This window comes from Salvelinus sp. IW2-2015, unplaced genomic scaffold, assembly GCF_002910315.2.
Source record: "Salvelinus sp. IW2-2015 unplaced genomic scaffold, ASM291031v2 Un_scaffold1013, whole genome shotgun sequence".
NCBI lineage: Eukaryota > Metazoa > Chordata > Actinopteri > Salmoniformes > Salmonidae > Salvelinus > Salvelinus sp. IW2-2015.
The window spans coordinates 43,754-59,915 of NW_019942687.1; the positions used below are offsets into that span (position 1 = coordinate 43,754).

Genomic DNA, 16,162 nt, shown 5'->3' on the forward strand with positions numbered 1-16,162 from the left:
TCTATTTTATTTCAAACAGTTGAGAGTATTTGTCTCATCGGATGGGGCCACCAGTGTCTCCTGACACCTGTCTCAGCCTCCAGTATTTATGCTGCAGTAGTTTGTGTCTGGGGGCTAGGGTCAGTATGTTATATCTGGAGTATTTCTCCTGTCTTATCCGGTGCTCGTTGTGAATTAAATATCGTTCTCTAATTGCTCTCCTTTCTTCTCTCTTGAGGACCTTGAGCCCAAGGACCATGCCTCAGACTACCTGGCATGATGACTCCTTGCTGTCCCCAGTCCACCTGGCCATGCTGCTGCTCCAGTTTCAACTGTTCTGCCTGCGGCTATGGAACCCTGACCTGTTCACCGGACGTGCTACCTGTCCCAGACCTGCTGTTTTCAAGTCTCTAGAGACAGCAGGAGCGGTAGAGATACTCTCAATGATCGGCTATGAAAGGCCAACTGACATTCACTCCTGAGGTGCTGACTTGCTACACCCTCGACAACTACTGTGATTATTATTATTTGACCATGCTGTCATTTATGAACATTTGAACGTCTTGGCCATGTTCTGTTATAATCTCCACCCGGCACAGCCAGAAGAGGACTGGCCACCCCTCATAGCCTGGTTCCTCTCTAGGTTTCTTCTTAGGTTTTGGCCTTTCTAGGAGTTTTTCCTAGCCACCGTGCTTCTACACCTGCATTGCTTGCCGTTGTGGGTTTTAGGCTGGGTTTCTGTACAGCACTTTGATATAGGCAGCTGATGTAAGAAGGGCTATATAAATACCTTCTAGTTGCACACACAATCCCGGATCCGGGAGCACCCCATCAGTAAAAAAGCTGACTAGCATAGCGTCACAAGTAAATACTAGCAATCTAAATATCATTAAATCACAAGTCCAAGACACCAGATGAAAGATACACATCTTGTGAATCCAGCCATCATTTCGATTTTTAAAATGTTTTACAGGGAAGACACTATGTAAATCTATTAGCTAACCACGATAGCAAAAACACAACTTTTTTTCCACCATTTTTTTCCTGCATAGGTAGCTATCACAATTCGACCAAATAAAGATATAAATAGCCACTAACCAAGAAACAACTTCATCAAATGACAGTCTGATAACATATTTATTGTATAGCATATGTTTTGTTAGAAAAATGTGCATATTTTCAGGTATAAATCACAGTTCTACATTGCAGCTGCAATCTGAAATAGTGCTGAAGCAGCCAGAATAATTACAGAGACCAACGTCAAAATACCTATATACTCATCATAAAACATTTCTGAAAAATACACAGCGTACAGCAAATGAAAGACCAACATCTTGTGAATCCAGCCAATATTTCAGATTTAAGTGTTTTACAGTGAAAACACAATATAGCATATATTAGCTTACCACAATAGCCAGAAACACAAGCCGCGTTACCAGCAGCAAAGGTTAGCGATCCTAACAAACCAGCAAAAGATATATAATTTTTGACTAACCTTCATATACTTCATCAGATGACAGTCCTGTAACATCATATTACCACATGCATATAGGATTTGTTCGAAAATGTGCATATTTAACGGCACAAATCGTGGTTATACAATGTAGTAGTAGTCAAACTTCAAGCAATCTGTCCGGCGCCATCTTGGAGAGGCACCTAATCTAACGATAACTAATCATAAACTTGACTAAAAAATACAGGTTGGACAGCAAATGAAAGATATATTAGTCTTAATGCAATCGCTGTGTTAGATTTTAAAAATTAACGTTACTATGATATACAGCGTGCGCTAAAGCGAGACCGCACCGCAATTCATGGCGGAATTATTGTTTCACATTTTTCAACATAAATACGAATCCATTCAAAGTCTCACCGCTTACTGACATCTAGGGGAAGGCGTATGCAGTGCATGTAGCCCCATAGCTTATAAGGGAATTTATAAACCGATCCTGGAACAGAGACCTCAATTTCAGAAATCTCACTTCTTGACAGGAAGTGTGCTGTAGAATGAGTTCTGTTTCACTCAGAGAAATAATTCAAACGGTTTTAGAAACTAGAGAGTGTTTTCTATCCAATAGTAATAATAATAATATGCATATTGTACGAGCAAGAATTGAGTACGAGGCAGTTTAATTTGGGAGCGATAAATGGTAACGTTGAAACAGCACCCCCTATATTGAGAAAAGGATAAATACATTTGATATATCAGCTGTTGTAAGAAGGGCGATATAAATACATTTGATTTGCATAGCCTTTCTATGTTAAAGCCTTTTTTCTTGTCTCTCCATTTTTTTGGTTTGTTGCACGTTACTTTTACTCCCTAACCTAAGTTGGTGGGMGTTTTCTCTACCTTTAGATTGTCTGATATCAGGCAAATCTAATGGGCGTCATGGTGGGTGTTTATTAAAACCATGATGTGTGCAAACCTTGGATGACGGACAGGGGGTGCTGTATTGAAGCCACAGGCAGCAATATTGGTACTCCTCCTCAATTGTAAAATATTTTGGAAGCTATAGAAATGCTTTTATTAATTTCTTCATTTGTTTTTTTACCCATTTATTCTATTACAGACACCTTTATGCATACTTTTAATGTATATTATGTGAGCTAAACATGAAAAAAAAAAATATAAAAACATTTTCCTTAAAATATTAATTTTTTGTACTAATGTTACTGTCCTCACTACAACAACAAAAATACTTAAATACATGTAATTTCATCCTTGAAACTTTTAATTGAAAATACTGTAGAATTCCATTCATTTCTATGGAGGACTGCTCCCACTAGGGAGTGCCAATATAGCCTACCGGTGGCTTCCAAGCATCTCATTGGCCAACACATAGCATCAGCAATCCAGGGTATAAATACACTACCGTTCAAAAGTTTGGGTTCACTTTGAAATGTRCTTGTTTTTCAAAGAAAATACAATTTTGGGTCCATTAAAATAACATCAAATTGATCAGAAATACAGTGTAGACGTTGTAAATGACTATTGTAGCAAGAAAAGGCTGATTTTTTAAAATGGAATATCTACATAGGTGTACAGAGGCCCATTATCAGCAACCATCTGTGTTCCAATGGTACGTTGTGTTAGCTAATCCAAGTTTATCATTTTAAAAGGCTAATTGATCATTAGAAAACCATTTTGCAATTATGTTAGCACAGCTGAAAACTGTTTTTCTGATTAAAGAAGCAATACATCTGGCCTTCTTTAGACTAGTTGAGTATCTGGAGCATCAGCAATTGTGGGTTCGATTACAGGCTCAAAATGGTCAGAAACAAAGAACTTTCTTCTGAAACCCGTCAGTCTATTCTTGTATGAAGGCTATTCCATGCGAGAAATTACCAAGAAACTGAAGATCTCATACAACGCTGTGTCCTACTCCCTTCAGAGTAGCGCAAAGTGGCTCTAACCAGAATAGAAAGAGGAGTGGGATGACCCAGTGCACAACTGAGCAAGAGGACAAGTACATTAGTGTCTAGTTTGAGAAACATACGCCTCACATGTCCTCAAATATCCCAGGTCAGTGATTGGGGACATTGCCCTGTGTAGGGTGCTGCCTTTCAATCAGGATGTTAAAACAAGTGTCCTGACTCTCTGTGGTCACTAAAGATACTGTAAGAGTAGGGGTGTTAACTCTGGTATCCTGGCTACACTCCCAATCTGACCATCATACTGTAGCCACCTAATCATCCCCAGCTTCCAATTGGCCCGTTCATCTCCCCTGTAACTATTCCCCAGGTTGTTGCTGTAAATGAGAATGTGTTCTCAGTCAACTTAACAAGTTAAATGATAGATCACTCAGCGCAGCGGTTAAATGTAAGGCACTGCATCTTAGTGCTAGAGGCATCACTACAGACCCAGGCTCAATTCCAGGCTGTATCACAACCGGCCGTGGTTGAAAGTCCCATAGGGCAGCGCACAATTGACCAAGAGTCGTTAGGGTTTGGCCTGGGTAGGCCGTCATTGTAAATAATAATTTGTTCTTAACTGACTTGCCTAGTTAAACAAAGGTTAAACAACAGAGGTTAGTTGACAGTGGAGTAGAGGGAGCTGGGGTCAGCAGGGTTCACTGTCTCTCCTTATGTCTTGYCTCCCTGAGGTTAGTTGACAGTGGAGTAGAGGGAGCTGGGGTCAGCAGGGTTCACTGTCTCTCCTTATGTCTTGYCTCCCTGAGGTTAGTTGACAGTGTAGTAGAGGGAGCTGGGGTCAGCAGGGTTCACTGTCTCTCTCCCTCTGGTAGTAGAGGGCTTAACAGAGGAATAGGTCACTGCATCCTCACCCTGGAGCTACACACACACACACACACACACACACACACACACACACAACCAGTTAAAGGCTTTAAACATTATGTAGGAGTAAGAGTCATACCTGCACACAGTATTATTTAGTTTCACTTACATCAACACTCTGCGGGGGATTTTGATTGAAGTGGAGGATGGAGGCATAGGTGATATTGCCATCAGGTTGATGCTTCAAGTGTACAGAGAACAATAAGATTATGGACTAATTAACTGGACATTAATCCCATTGCATGATAACAGCTGAATAACATCATGATTCACATGAGTAAATATAATGACAAATGTAATCATATTGTGATTTACTGACCTTGTCCTCATTGGTTGGTACGTTAGAGTGGCTTCCTGCAGTCAGATCCTATAAAAATGAAATGTAAACAATGCACAGGATCTAGTAAATAACGAAAGAGAAGTATACAATATGCAATAATGTATATTTGTTCCTCACAATTTTGTCATCAGCTGACATTCGGTTATCTGAAAAGCAGAGCAAAATTGAAATTAGGTGTCTGAGGTGTCACTTTCCTATCACTGTGATCTGGTAGGCTATATTTATTCAATTTATGACATACTTGTTCTCCTTTTGTGTAGTACGATGACAGCAGCAACAACACACACAGCTGCTCCCACAGCCACAGGGAGGACGAGGATCTGGATTGGTGGAGGAGAACCTGGCAGGACCAGAGACAGGATGGTTCAGTACAGAGAGCCTGAGGTCATATGGAGATCAGAGGAGGCTGGTGGAAGGAGCTATAGGAGGACGGGCTCATTGTAATGTCTAGAATGAAATGGAACAGTATCAAACATATCAAAGATATGGAAACCACGTTTGACTCTGATCCTTTAATTCCATTCCAGCCATTACGATGAGCCCGTCCTCCTATAGATCCTCCCACTAGCCTCCACTGATGGAGATAGTATTGTATAAAGTAGAGCTACTACACCAGAAGGGAATGGATTGGATGATGTGGATGTTCTTGCAGTTGTGGAGGATATGATCTCTGGATATGAATAAGATGAATGTGTCATATGGTGAATTTTGGTTTCACATGTGGTTGAGTAGCAACATTACTATCATCAACACTATGGGGTTTAATTCAATCAAACCCGTATTACCGTGATTATAACATTGATTTTGTCCTTTGAAATGATGCAACTACTCAGACAATGTTACATTGTTGAATCAGAGAAAAGGTCACTTCAAATTTCAAATACACTACATACATTTTCTTTGTACTGGGACTGTTTTCAATGTCTTGTACGCATTACCCACATGACAAGGTCAATCTTACTCAAACATACTCTTACTGACATAATTGAACAGCTTTTCATTGAAAATGTTGGCACTGCAGAGCAACAGATACTCACTGGTTAGAACAGACAGATCAACAGGAGCATCCTCTCCATGTTGTGGTCCACCCTCTGTATGGTATTGTTGACAAGTGTAGCGTCCAGCATCCTCAGCTCTGACATCACTAACATTTAGAGAACATTCAGACCCCAAACTCAGTCTGTCAGCCATGTTGTTCAGTTGTGGTTGTTTTATCACCTTCCCTAGACGGACTAGTTCAGTGGAAGATCCATCTCTGTTGAAGATCCATGTAGTTGAGGAACAGTTTGGATAAACCACATTGTTACACAGCACACTGACATCATCTCCCTCTGTGGTGATGTGGGGGACAGTTTRTCCACTGACACCTGACAAGAACATAATCAGGTCATTATTTTGAATACAGATTAGAATAGAGATGGCGACCATTAATATACTTAAAAGGTATGCTTTTCACATAAATGGAGTCACCATATCCACCGAATGTCACAACAAAAATGTTTACTCAACCAAAGAAATTCTACAATATGAATATATATATATTGTTTTCTGAGATGGATAGTTTGCATGTTATTCTCTAAATATCGCACTGGTCTCACCTGTTAGCAGATATAAAAGGGACCCAAGCAGTCCCAAAACAGCCATTTTAACCATTGTCCTCTCCCTCACTCTCTCCTTTGCTTCTCTCTCTGTCAGAGTGTCTCTGCACAACAAGTTTCTCAACATACACTACTCACTGGGCACATACGTCAATTCAATGTCTATTCCACATTGGTTCAACGCAATTTTGTTGAAATATTGTGGAAACAATGTTGATTCATCCAGTGTGTGCCAAGAGGGAAGTTTCTCTATCACCATAGCGTAATTTCCTTTCAGTGGTTATATCATTTCAGACTCTTGATGGACTGAAGTTCACAAAGCAGAAGTGTTTTTCACACCCTTGGTGAGAACGCTCAAGCCTAGTTTTTTAAAATCGATTTTGGTACTGTTTTCACAAGTATGTGGTACATACCAAACTGGTCACACTAATGCAGCAACTCTTTCATTCAAAACCTGRCATGGTGCGTTCATTTGGATTGTAAACATCTCTCACCACACAACCACTGATTCAAAGGTTTATTGTGAAGTGTTATGAGAACATTGGTTTAATCACCAAAACAACATAATGATATCTTCTCAATTTAGTAGTTTTAACAACCAGTTCATCCAATAGCAAACAATGCAATATATMCCCTTASAAGTGCTGAAYGTGATATGCTACAGTACTGTAAATTACAGTAGATTACACACTTTCACAATAGGCAATACACTTATATTACCCAAAAGAATTGACAGAAAATCTATAATTCCATAATATCTATCCAGCATGTAATCAATGAAGACATCCTCTACAATTATTCATGGGAAAAAAATCTCATATAATTGCAACATAGGTGTACTGTCTGTAATCAAATGTAAGAAAAATAAACAAAACAAATTAAATGAATGAAAATAAACATAACGTTTAGCTTTGTTGGGTTTGACATTTTGAACATTGAGATATTAAATAAATGAGAGAGAAGAAGCATAGAATCAAAGGAGAAAGTGAATTGTTCTCTGAAGAAAGACCGGTGGCTTCGGAATGTGTTGGGGGGATGAGAGGAGAGCGACGTGTGAAACATCTGTGGATTAGATGACGGAGGGGTTGAGGTCAGGAGGGGAGGACAGATTCTCTTAAGGGACTAATAAAGGTTTGTTATCCTGTTACCCTCTTTATTAGCTTCCTGTAGAGCCATAACATTTAAGGATTGGAGAGAAGGAGGAGTGTCTTAAGTGGGATGTAAATATCTGATGGGACAAATGTTGGGTTGTCTGATTACAGCTGTACAGAACCTTTGGGAAGAATTAACCTCTCTGGGATAGCGGGACGCTTGCGTCCCACCTGGCCAATAGCCATTGAAAATGTAGAGCGCCAGATTCAAAAAAATTATATAAAATCAAACTTTCATTAAATCACACATATAAGATACCAAATTAAAGCTACACTCGTTGTGAATCCAGCCAACATGTCAGATTTCAAAAAGGCTTTTCGGCGAAAGCATAAAATGCTATTATCTGATGATAGCACAATGTCAACAAAGAGAGTGTAGCCTATTTCAACCATGCCGGCGCTACTCAAAACGCAGATATAAAATATAAAACATGCATTACCTTTGACGAGATTCTTTTGTTGGCACTCCAATATGTCCCATAAACATCACAAATGGTCCTTTTGTTCGATTAATTCCGTCCATATATATCCAAATTGTCAATTTATTTGGCGCCGTTGTACCAGATAAAAACAGCGTCCAATTTGCGCAAAGTCACGACAAAATATCTAAAAAATTACCTCTAAACTTTGCCAAAACATTTCAAAGTACTTTTATAATACAACTTAAGGTATTTGTAAACGTTAATAATCGATCAAATTGAAGACGGGTCAATCTGTTTTCAATACAGGAGATCAACAAACTCACGCTACTTTTCAAGTCTTGCGCAACTCTCAAACAAAACACAAGACATTGATCTACTTCCTGGTGTTTTTCTTCTTCATTGCACAAACGAATAACCTCAACCTATTTCCATACACTGGTGACATCCAGTGGAAGCAGTAGGAACTGAGAGTAGAGTGATTAGAAATCTGGCCTGCCCATAATAACTCATTGAACAGACAGTGACTTAAAAAAAAAAAGGTTAGTCCTCAGGGTTTTGCCTGCTACATAAGTTGTGTTATACTTACAGATATGATTCAAACAGTTTTAGAAACTTCAGAGTGTTTTCTATCCAAATCTACTAATTATATGCATATCTTATATTCTGGGGATGAGTAGAACGAAGTTGAAAATGGGCACGCTATTTTTCCCTAAGTGAAAACTCTGCCCCCTATCCTAGAGAAGTTTTAAACTTGGTTGAAGCTTCTCTAGTGTCCATGGGTTATTTACTCTGAAAAATAAGAACCTAACAGCATGCATTCATTTGCATCAAGCCTGTCTTGAGCATTTGTCCATGAATTCTCATCCACATCACAGTGAATGTCCTCTTTGTTCATGCACGTCGGCAAAAACCTTATGGCATGGCGAATCCAAGCTTGACATTAGTCTGCATTGATGTCGTCTCATGGCTCATCCATGCCCAGAAGGAGGGACAGCTTTGCACACTCTTGGCATTCTCTCAACCATCTTTACCTGGAATGATTTTTCTTGAAGTTCCCACATATGCTGAGCACTTGTTGGCAGCTTTTCCTTCACTCTGTGGTCCAACTCATCCCAAACCATCTTAATTGGGTTGAGGTTGGGTGATGTGGAGGCCAGGTCATCTGGTGCAGCACTCCATCAATCTCCTTATTGGTCAAATAGCCCTTACACAGCCTGGAGGTGAGTTGGGTCATTGTCCTGTTGAAAAACATATGATAGTCCTACTAAGCACAAACCAGATGGGAAGGCATATCGCTGCAGAATGCTGTGGTAGCCATTCTGGTTAGGTCTGCCTTGAATTCTAAATAAATCACTGACAGCGTCACCAGCAAAGCACCCCCACACTATCACACCTCCTCCTCCATGTTTCACGTGGGAATCACACAAGTGGAGATCATCCGTTCACCTACTCTGCGTCTCACAAAGACACGGCGGTTGGAAACAAAAATCTCAAATTTGGAGCAAAAGACAGATTTCCACCAGTCTAATGTCCATTGCTCATGTTTCTTGGCCCAAGCAAGTCTCTTATTATTATTGGTGTCATTTAGTAGTGGTTTGTTTGCTGCAATTCGACCATGAAGGCCTGAGTCACACATTCTCCTCTGAACAGTTGATGTTGAGATGTGTCTGTTACTTGAACTCTGTGAAGCATTTATTTGGGCTTCAATTTCTGAGGCTGGTGACTATAATGAACTTATCCTCTACAGCAGAGGTAACTCTGGGTCTTCCTTTCCTGTGGCGGTCCTCATGAAAGCCATTTTCATCATAGCGCTTGATGGTTCTTGCGACTGCACTTGAAGAAACTTTCAAAGTTCCAGATTGACTGACCTTCATGTCTAAAAGGATTTATGGACTGTCGTTTCTATTTTCTTATTTGAGCTGTTCTTGCTGTTCTTGCCATAATATGGACTTGGTCTTTTACCAAATCCTTCACCCAAATCCAGATAGCTAATTTTCTGAAAGAGCTGCAAAATCTGGACCCCTACAAATCAGGCTAGACAATCTGGACCCTCTCTTTCTACAATTGTTGCAACCCCTATTACTAGCCTGTTCAAACTCTCTTTCATATTATCTGAGATCCCCAAAGATTGGAAAGCTGTCGCGGTCATCCCCCTCTTCAAAGGGGGAGACACTCTAGACCCAAACTGTTACAGACCTATATCTATCCTACCCTGCCTTTCTAAAGTCTCCGAAAGCCAAGTAAAATGTTATCATTTTTATTACGTATTAGGGTACCTAAGGTTTGATTATAAACGTTGTTTGACTTGTTTGGAAAAGTTTATTAGTAACGTTTGGGATTCATTTTGTATGCATTTTGACGGAGGGAAACTGGGTGGATTATTGACTGAAGCGTGCCAGCTAAACTGAGTTTTTATGGATATAAAGAAGGACATTATCGAACAAAAGGACCATTTGTGATGTATGTGGGACCTTTTGGAGTGCCAACAGAAGAAGATCATTTATTATATCGCTATTTCTGACCTTCGTGGTGCACCTGCCTGGTTGAAATATGTTTTTCATGCTTTTGTATGCGAAAAACATACTCACATAAAACTGTAAGTCATTCCGTTAAAAAAAATCATGACAGCTTTGATGGAAACAGGAAGTTTCGTTACAATTTTATATATGGTGACAGGTAATTTGTTCGTTCGACATTGTGGGATCTTTCTGTGTCGGTAAAATAAATAATGTGAGAAATGGCGGTGGAAACGCCTTTTTATCCAAATATTGATATACCTAACCATCATATCAAAGTAAACTTGAAGTATTGTGATTATATGGCGTGTGGTCCTCACAGATAACCATCTGTCTCCAGACTTGAACCCCATTGAAAACCTGTGGCCTGAATAGAAGAGGGAAGTCAATAAGTGGAGGATCTGGAAAGATTCTGTATGAAGGAATGGTCTAAGATCCCTCCCAATGTGTTCTCCAATCTCATAAAACATTTTTTAGAAAAAGGTTCTGTGCCGATATTGCAAGGTGAGTTATTGAAAGGTATTGAAAACAGGGGGGCCAACAATTTAGACCCTATCTTTTTAAGTAAAAAATATGACTTGTTAAACAAATCTCTTTAATTGAGAAATTGTATTAGTATAACATTAAAGCATATAATATAGCTCAGTATTTGAAGTATTTATTTTATTGAATTGTTTGGTAATCTTTATCAAGGGTGTCAAAAAATGTGGACCCGACTGTATGTGCAAAATCCACATCAACCTCAACCCAAAAACAATGTCTCTGTTCCATTGGTATCTTTATATGACATTGTGTAAATATGTCTCAAGATTAATTTTCTCTCTCTGTGAGGAGGAGTAGGAAAAGTCGGACCAATGTGCAGCGTGGTAAGTGTCCATAATTCGATTTTTAATAAATCAACATGAACACAGAACAAAAAACCACGAACAAACAACCGAAACAGTTCTGTATGGTGAAACACAGACACAGAAAATAACTACCCACAACCCATAGTGGGAAAACAGGCTACCTAAGTATGATTCTCAATCAGAGACAACGATCGACACCTGCCTCTGATTGAGAACCATACTAGGCCAAACACATAGAAATATAACACACAGAACAAAACCTAGAATAACAACATAGAATGCCCACCCCAACTCACGCCCTGACCAAACTAAAATAAAGACATAAAAAAAGGAACTAAGGTCAGAACGTGACATTCTCTCAATTCAATTCAATTCACTTTATTGGCATGACGTAACAATGTACATATTGCCAAAGCTATTTTGGATATTTACAATATATAAATAAATAAAAATGAGAATCAAAATTGTCAACGGGACAACAGTAACAACAATAACCAAGGGTCAAAATAACCATACATTGAACAATAACAATAAGCATACAGTAGAGTACATGTGCAGGTTGATTGGTCTGTCAGACACTGTCCCTCAACTTATGGCAGGCAGCAATGTAGTGCGCTGCCAACCCACAGCTCTCTGCGTCCTACCCCAACAGGATGGGTAGCCTATCCTCGTCAGAGAGGTCTTTGAAACCTTGAATAAGGGTTTCAAATTTGGGAAAATGACACTCTAATTGTTTTATATTTTTGACATTTTGTCAGGAAATGCAGCTCCGTCTCAGGTTCTGCTGTTGTGCAGTGGTTGCACAGCCTTTCCTKTACAGGGAGRCAGGTTTTCCTGTGTCTACCCTTCTCAATGGCAAGGCTGTGCTCACTGAGCCTGTACTTTGTCAAGGTTTTTCTAAGGTTTTGATCAGTAACCATGGTCAAATATTTAGCCACGGTGTACTGTCGATTTAGGGCCAGATAGCACTGCATGTTGCTTTGTGTTTGTGCTTGTGTTTCCCAATAAGCAATGTAGTTTTGTTTTGACTGTGTTGTAATTTGGTTTATTCTGATTGATTGGACGTTCTGGTCCTGAGGCTTCAGTGTGTTAGTAGAACAGGTTTGTGAACTCAGCCCCAGGACCAGCTGGACGAGGGGACTCTTTTCTTTGCTCAGCTCTTGAAATTGCAGGGCTTGGTAATGATATGAGAGGGGGTCACTGTATTTTAGATGTTTCCAAAACTTAATTGCTCTTTTTAAAATTTGTATTATTAGTGGATATTGGCCTAATTCTGCCCTGCATGCATTGTTTGTAGTTTTCCTCTAGACATGTAGGAGAATCTTACAGAACTCTGCATGCAGGGTTTCAATGGGGTGTTTGTCTCATTTGATGAAATCTTGTTTTGCAGGTGGACCCCACACCTCACTGCCATAAAGTGCAATTGGTTCAATGACATATTCAATTCGTTTTAGCCACATTTTAAGGACAACAAAGTCAAATTATTGGAGTGGCCATCACAAAGCCCTGACCTGAATCCTATAGCAAATGTGTGGGCAGAACTGAAAAAGCGTGTGCGAGCAAGGAGGCCTACGAACCTGACTCAGTTGCACCAGCTCTGACTGGACGAATGGACCAAAATTCACCCAGCATATTGTGGGAAGCTTGTGGAAGGCTACCTGAAACGTTTGACCCAAGTTAAACAATTTCAAGGCAATACTACCAAATACTAATTGAGTGTATGTAAACTTCTGACCCACTGGGAATGTGATGAAAGAAATAAAAGCAGAAATAAATAATTCTCTCTACTATTATTCTGACATTTCACATTATTAAAATATAGTGGTGATCCTAACTGACCTAAGACAGTGAATTTTTACTGGCATTACATGTCAAGAATTGTGACAAACTGAGTTTAAATGTATTTGGCTAAGGTGTATGTAAACTTCTGACTTCAACTGTAGATGCATGAAAGGGATAATTTGACCAAACTGTGTGGACCTCAAAACCCCCTCTAACTGGCTGAAGAAATGGCGTTCAACTGTCCTGCACCACTTCTATCCAGAGACCTGAGTCTGAACCAGCAACCAGTGTACAGCATCCAGTTGACATCATCAACTGCCTTTTCTCTCAGGAGTGCAACACAAGTCCACATGGAGTGAGCATGGAGAGAGATTCGTTCCAAAACTTCTCTCATATTGCTGGTATACTGGTTGGCAAATGGACAATACATAGTAGGAGTTGTGGTGGGGTTCAGGTGGGACATTGAAATTGGGACATTGTCATGGGCAACCCACTTTGAACTGTGAAGCTATCTGAAGAAAAATGAAGAAATACCAGAAGATTGAGTGCCGGGGAAGGGCGGGTGGGTTGGTCAACTGTGCCCGTAAATTATATAGACTTGTCTAAAATTGTTATTTTGGGGAATCAGGTTGATTGAAGAGGTTTACACACTGCTACATTTATAGTTAGACTAAGAATGCATTGAGATACCGATCTGTCATAAACATGCCACTCACGACAGTGTAAGACAAAGAATAAACGGGGACTGTAATGATAAAAAGTTAATACTGGTAATAAGTAGTACAAATGGTCTATATATGATCCTGTTTGTAAATGTACAGTATATTCTAACTGCATTGGTGTATGCTAAGTTGAGGGTCTTGAATTTGTGTGACAGACTCAACGTGGAGCACTAAATTTTGGTTGAATAACATTGATAGTAGGGGTTATATTTTACCATGTTATCAGAATTCTAATGTTAAAGCATATCAATAAATATGGCTTTCTGGATGATACAGTACAATTGACTTGAGCATGTTTTAGTATGTTTATAACTATGTAAGTGGACTAGCAGTAGTGACTAACGTGTTATGAATTAGATAGAATGATTCATTGTGCAAAATGAATTTGTAGCCGGAGGCTAAGTACATATGGGGACAGAATATTTGCATAAGAGTGTGCCAAATGATAGGTGACCATTGCTGAACATTCATACCCCAGGGTGAAGGTAACTTTACTATTGTAGTGGAACATCTGAAAAAGCTCAGTGATGATTGGAATCCGTTTGGATGGGTTCAGTCATTATTTGGTGTTATGGGAGCTACAGTATTTAATTGGTTGATTTATGGCTTAGTTTGTTTTTTACAATAATGCTGATTATAACTTGTGTTAAGAAATTGTGCAGCAAGCAATTGAGACTATTCTCTCCATGCCATTACTGACCCCTGAAGGAGCCGCCTCAGGACTCCATTTACCTGATTTATTTCCTATGTCTGATTACATGTCTGATGAAGACGATGATAATCCATAACACCAAGGTTAAAACATTAAGTAAAGGGCCTATTGTCATGGTGACCCTGTGGCAATATGGACAGTCTCAACAAAGCTCAACAAAGTATGTACTGATGTTTGAATTCATATGTTCCTTTTCCCCTTCTGAGAATGAATTGCACTATATGAAGGGTTGAAACTCAATGACAACGGAGGTCATTTACAATTGTAATGTACTAAGTGTAAGAAAGTATTTTCTTTTCCCTCGTGTTAATGCTTGTTTAATGGAAATGCTTGTTAGTCTCAACAGGGAGGAAATGTCGTGGAAAATTACATAATTAGTCATGCTATCCCGTGTTTTACTGTTTAAAGAATTGTCTCTTGTTATATGCTAGTGATTTTTCTAACCTGATACAAACTTGTCTTGGTGTGACTTAGTCATCAGGCTGGGCTTACAGCTAAGAGACATTTGGGTGCAACCGCAGCATGTGAAATCCTGTGGGTTTAATTAATATCTACAGAAAGTCCCATGTATGGAACCTTGCAGAAAGGAGTACAATATAGTGTTTGTTGTTGTGAATGCAGTTAAACGGTTGAGCCCTCGGGCTATCAACCTTGTGCTAAAGTATTTTAAGTTTACACAGACAATGAATGACCTTTTACACACTATTTGCTGACTGCCACATATATAGAAAGGGGTTGTATGTACTTTCTCTATAAAAACATTGAACCGTCACTGTTCGTTGAGCTTTTCAACTATACACTGTTGAGTGGATAGTTGATTCTCCATTTTTGCAAATCTTATATTAAAGTGTTGTTTGAAAGAATCTGCAGTCTCTCTTCCCTTTGATTAGATATTCCACGACAGTGCACATAATTAATAGTACTAATTAGACTTTAACTGAACATTTAAGTGATGAAAAGATAAGTAAAAGTAAAACAATATAAATAAATTACCAAAGCCCCTGTTGAGTGTACGCTCAGAGCGAGGTCTTCCTTAAGCGGGCCACAGCTGGGGTAACTACAGTGGCTTGTGAAAGTATTCACCCCCTTGGCATTTTTACTATTTTGTTGCCTAACAACCTGGAATTAAAATATTTTTTTTGTGGTTTGTATCATTTGATTTACACAACATGCCTAACACTTTGAAGATGCAAAATATGTTTTATTGTGACACAAACAAGAAATAAGACAACAAAACAGAAAATGTAACGACAGTCATATTCGTTCTCCTCCTCAGACGAGGAGGAGCATGGATCGGACCAACACGCAGCGAGGTATGTAGACATAATGATTTATTAAATGAAGACGAACACGAAGAACACTTGAATAAACTACAAAACAACAAACGACGTTAAACAGACCTGAACTTGTGAACATAAAAAAACAATGAACACACGAACAGGAAAGAACGAACGAATGAATGAATGAATGAACGAATGAATGAACGAGACGAGACAGTACCGTGTGGTGTAAGAAACACAGACACAGCAACAATCACCCACAAACAAACAGTGAGAAACAGCATACCTTAAATATGGTTTCTCAATCAGAGGAAACGTCAAACACCTGCCTCTAATTGAAGACCATATCAGGCAACACATTAAACCCAACATAGAAACACAACACATAGAATGCCACCCAGCTCACGTCCTGACCAACAAAACAAAGGATTAACACAATAACTAGGGTCAGAAGTGACAGTACCCCCCCCCCCAAGGTGCGGACTGCGGACCGGCACCACTTAAACCTATAGGGAG

General features: G+C 39.4%; 1 protein-coding gene across 1 annotated transcript; it reads right to left on the reverse strand.

Moving 5' to 3' along the window:
• Positions 1-1,684: 1,684 nt before the first annotated feature.
• On the reverse strand, positions 1,685-10,434 carry LOC112069446 (uncharacterized). Its single transcript, XM_024136789.2, has 8 exons — positions 6,214-10,434; positions 5,653-5,982; positions 5,229-5,285; positions 4,857-4,955; positions 4,733-4,761; positions 4,595-4,642; positions 4,385-4,456; positions 1,685-4,269 (listed from the first exon to the last, which is right to left on the reverse strand). The coding sequence occupies exons 1-8, from the start codon at positions 6,338-6,340 to the stop codon at positions 4,159-4,161; spliced, it is 873 nt and encodes a 290-aa protein (XP_023992557.1). The 5' UTR covers positions 6,341-10,434; the 3' UTR covers positions 1,685-4,158.
• Between the last annotated feature and the right edge of the window lie 5,728 nt (positions 10,435-16,162).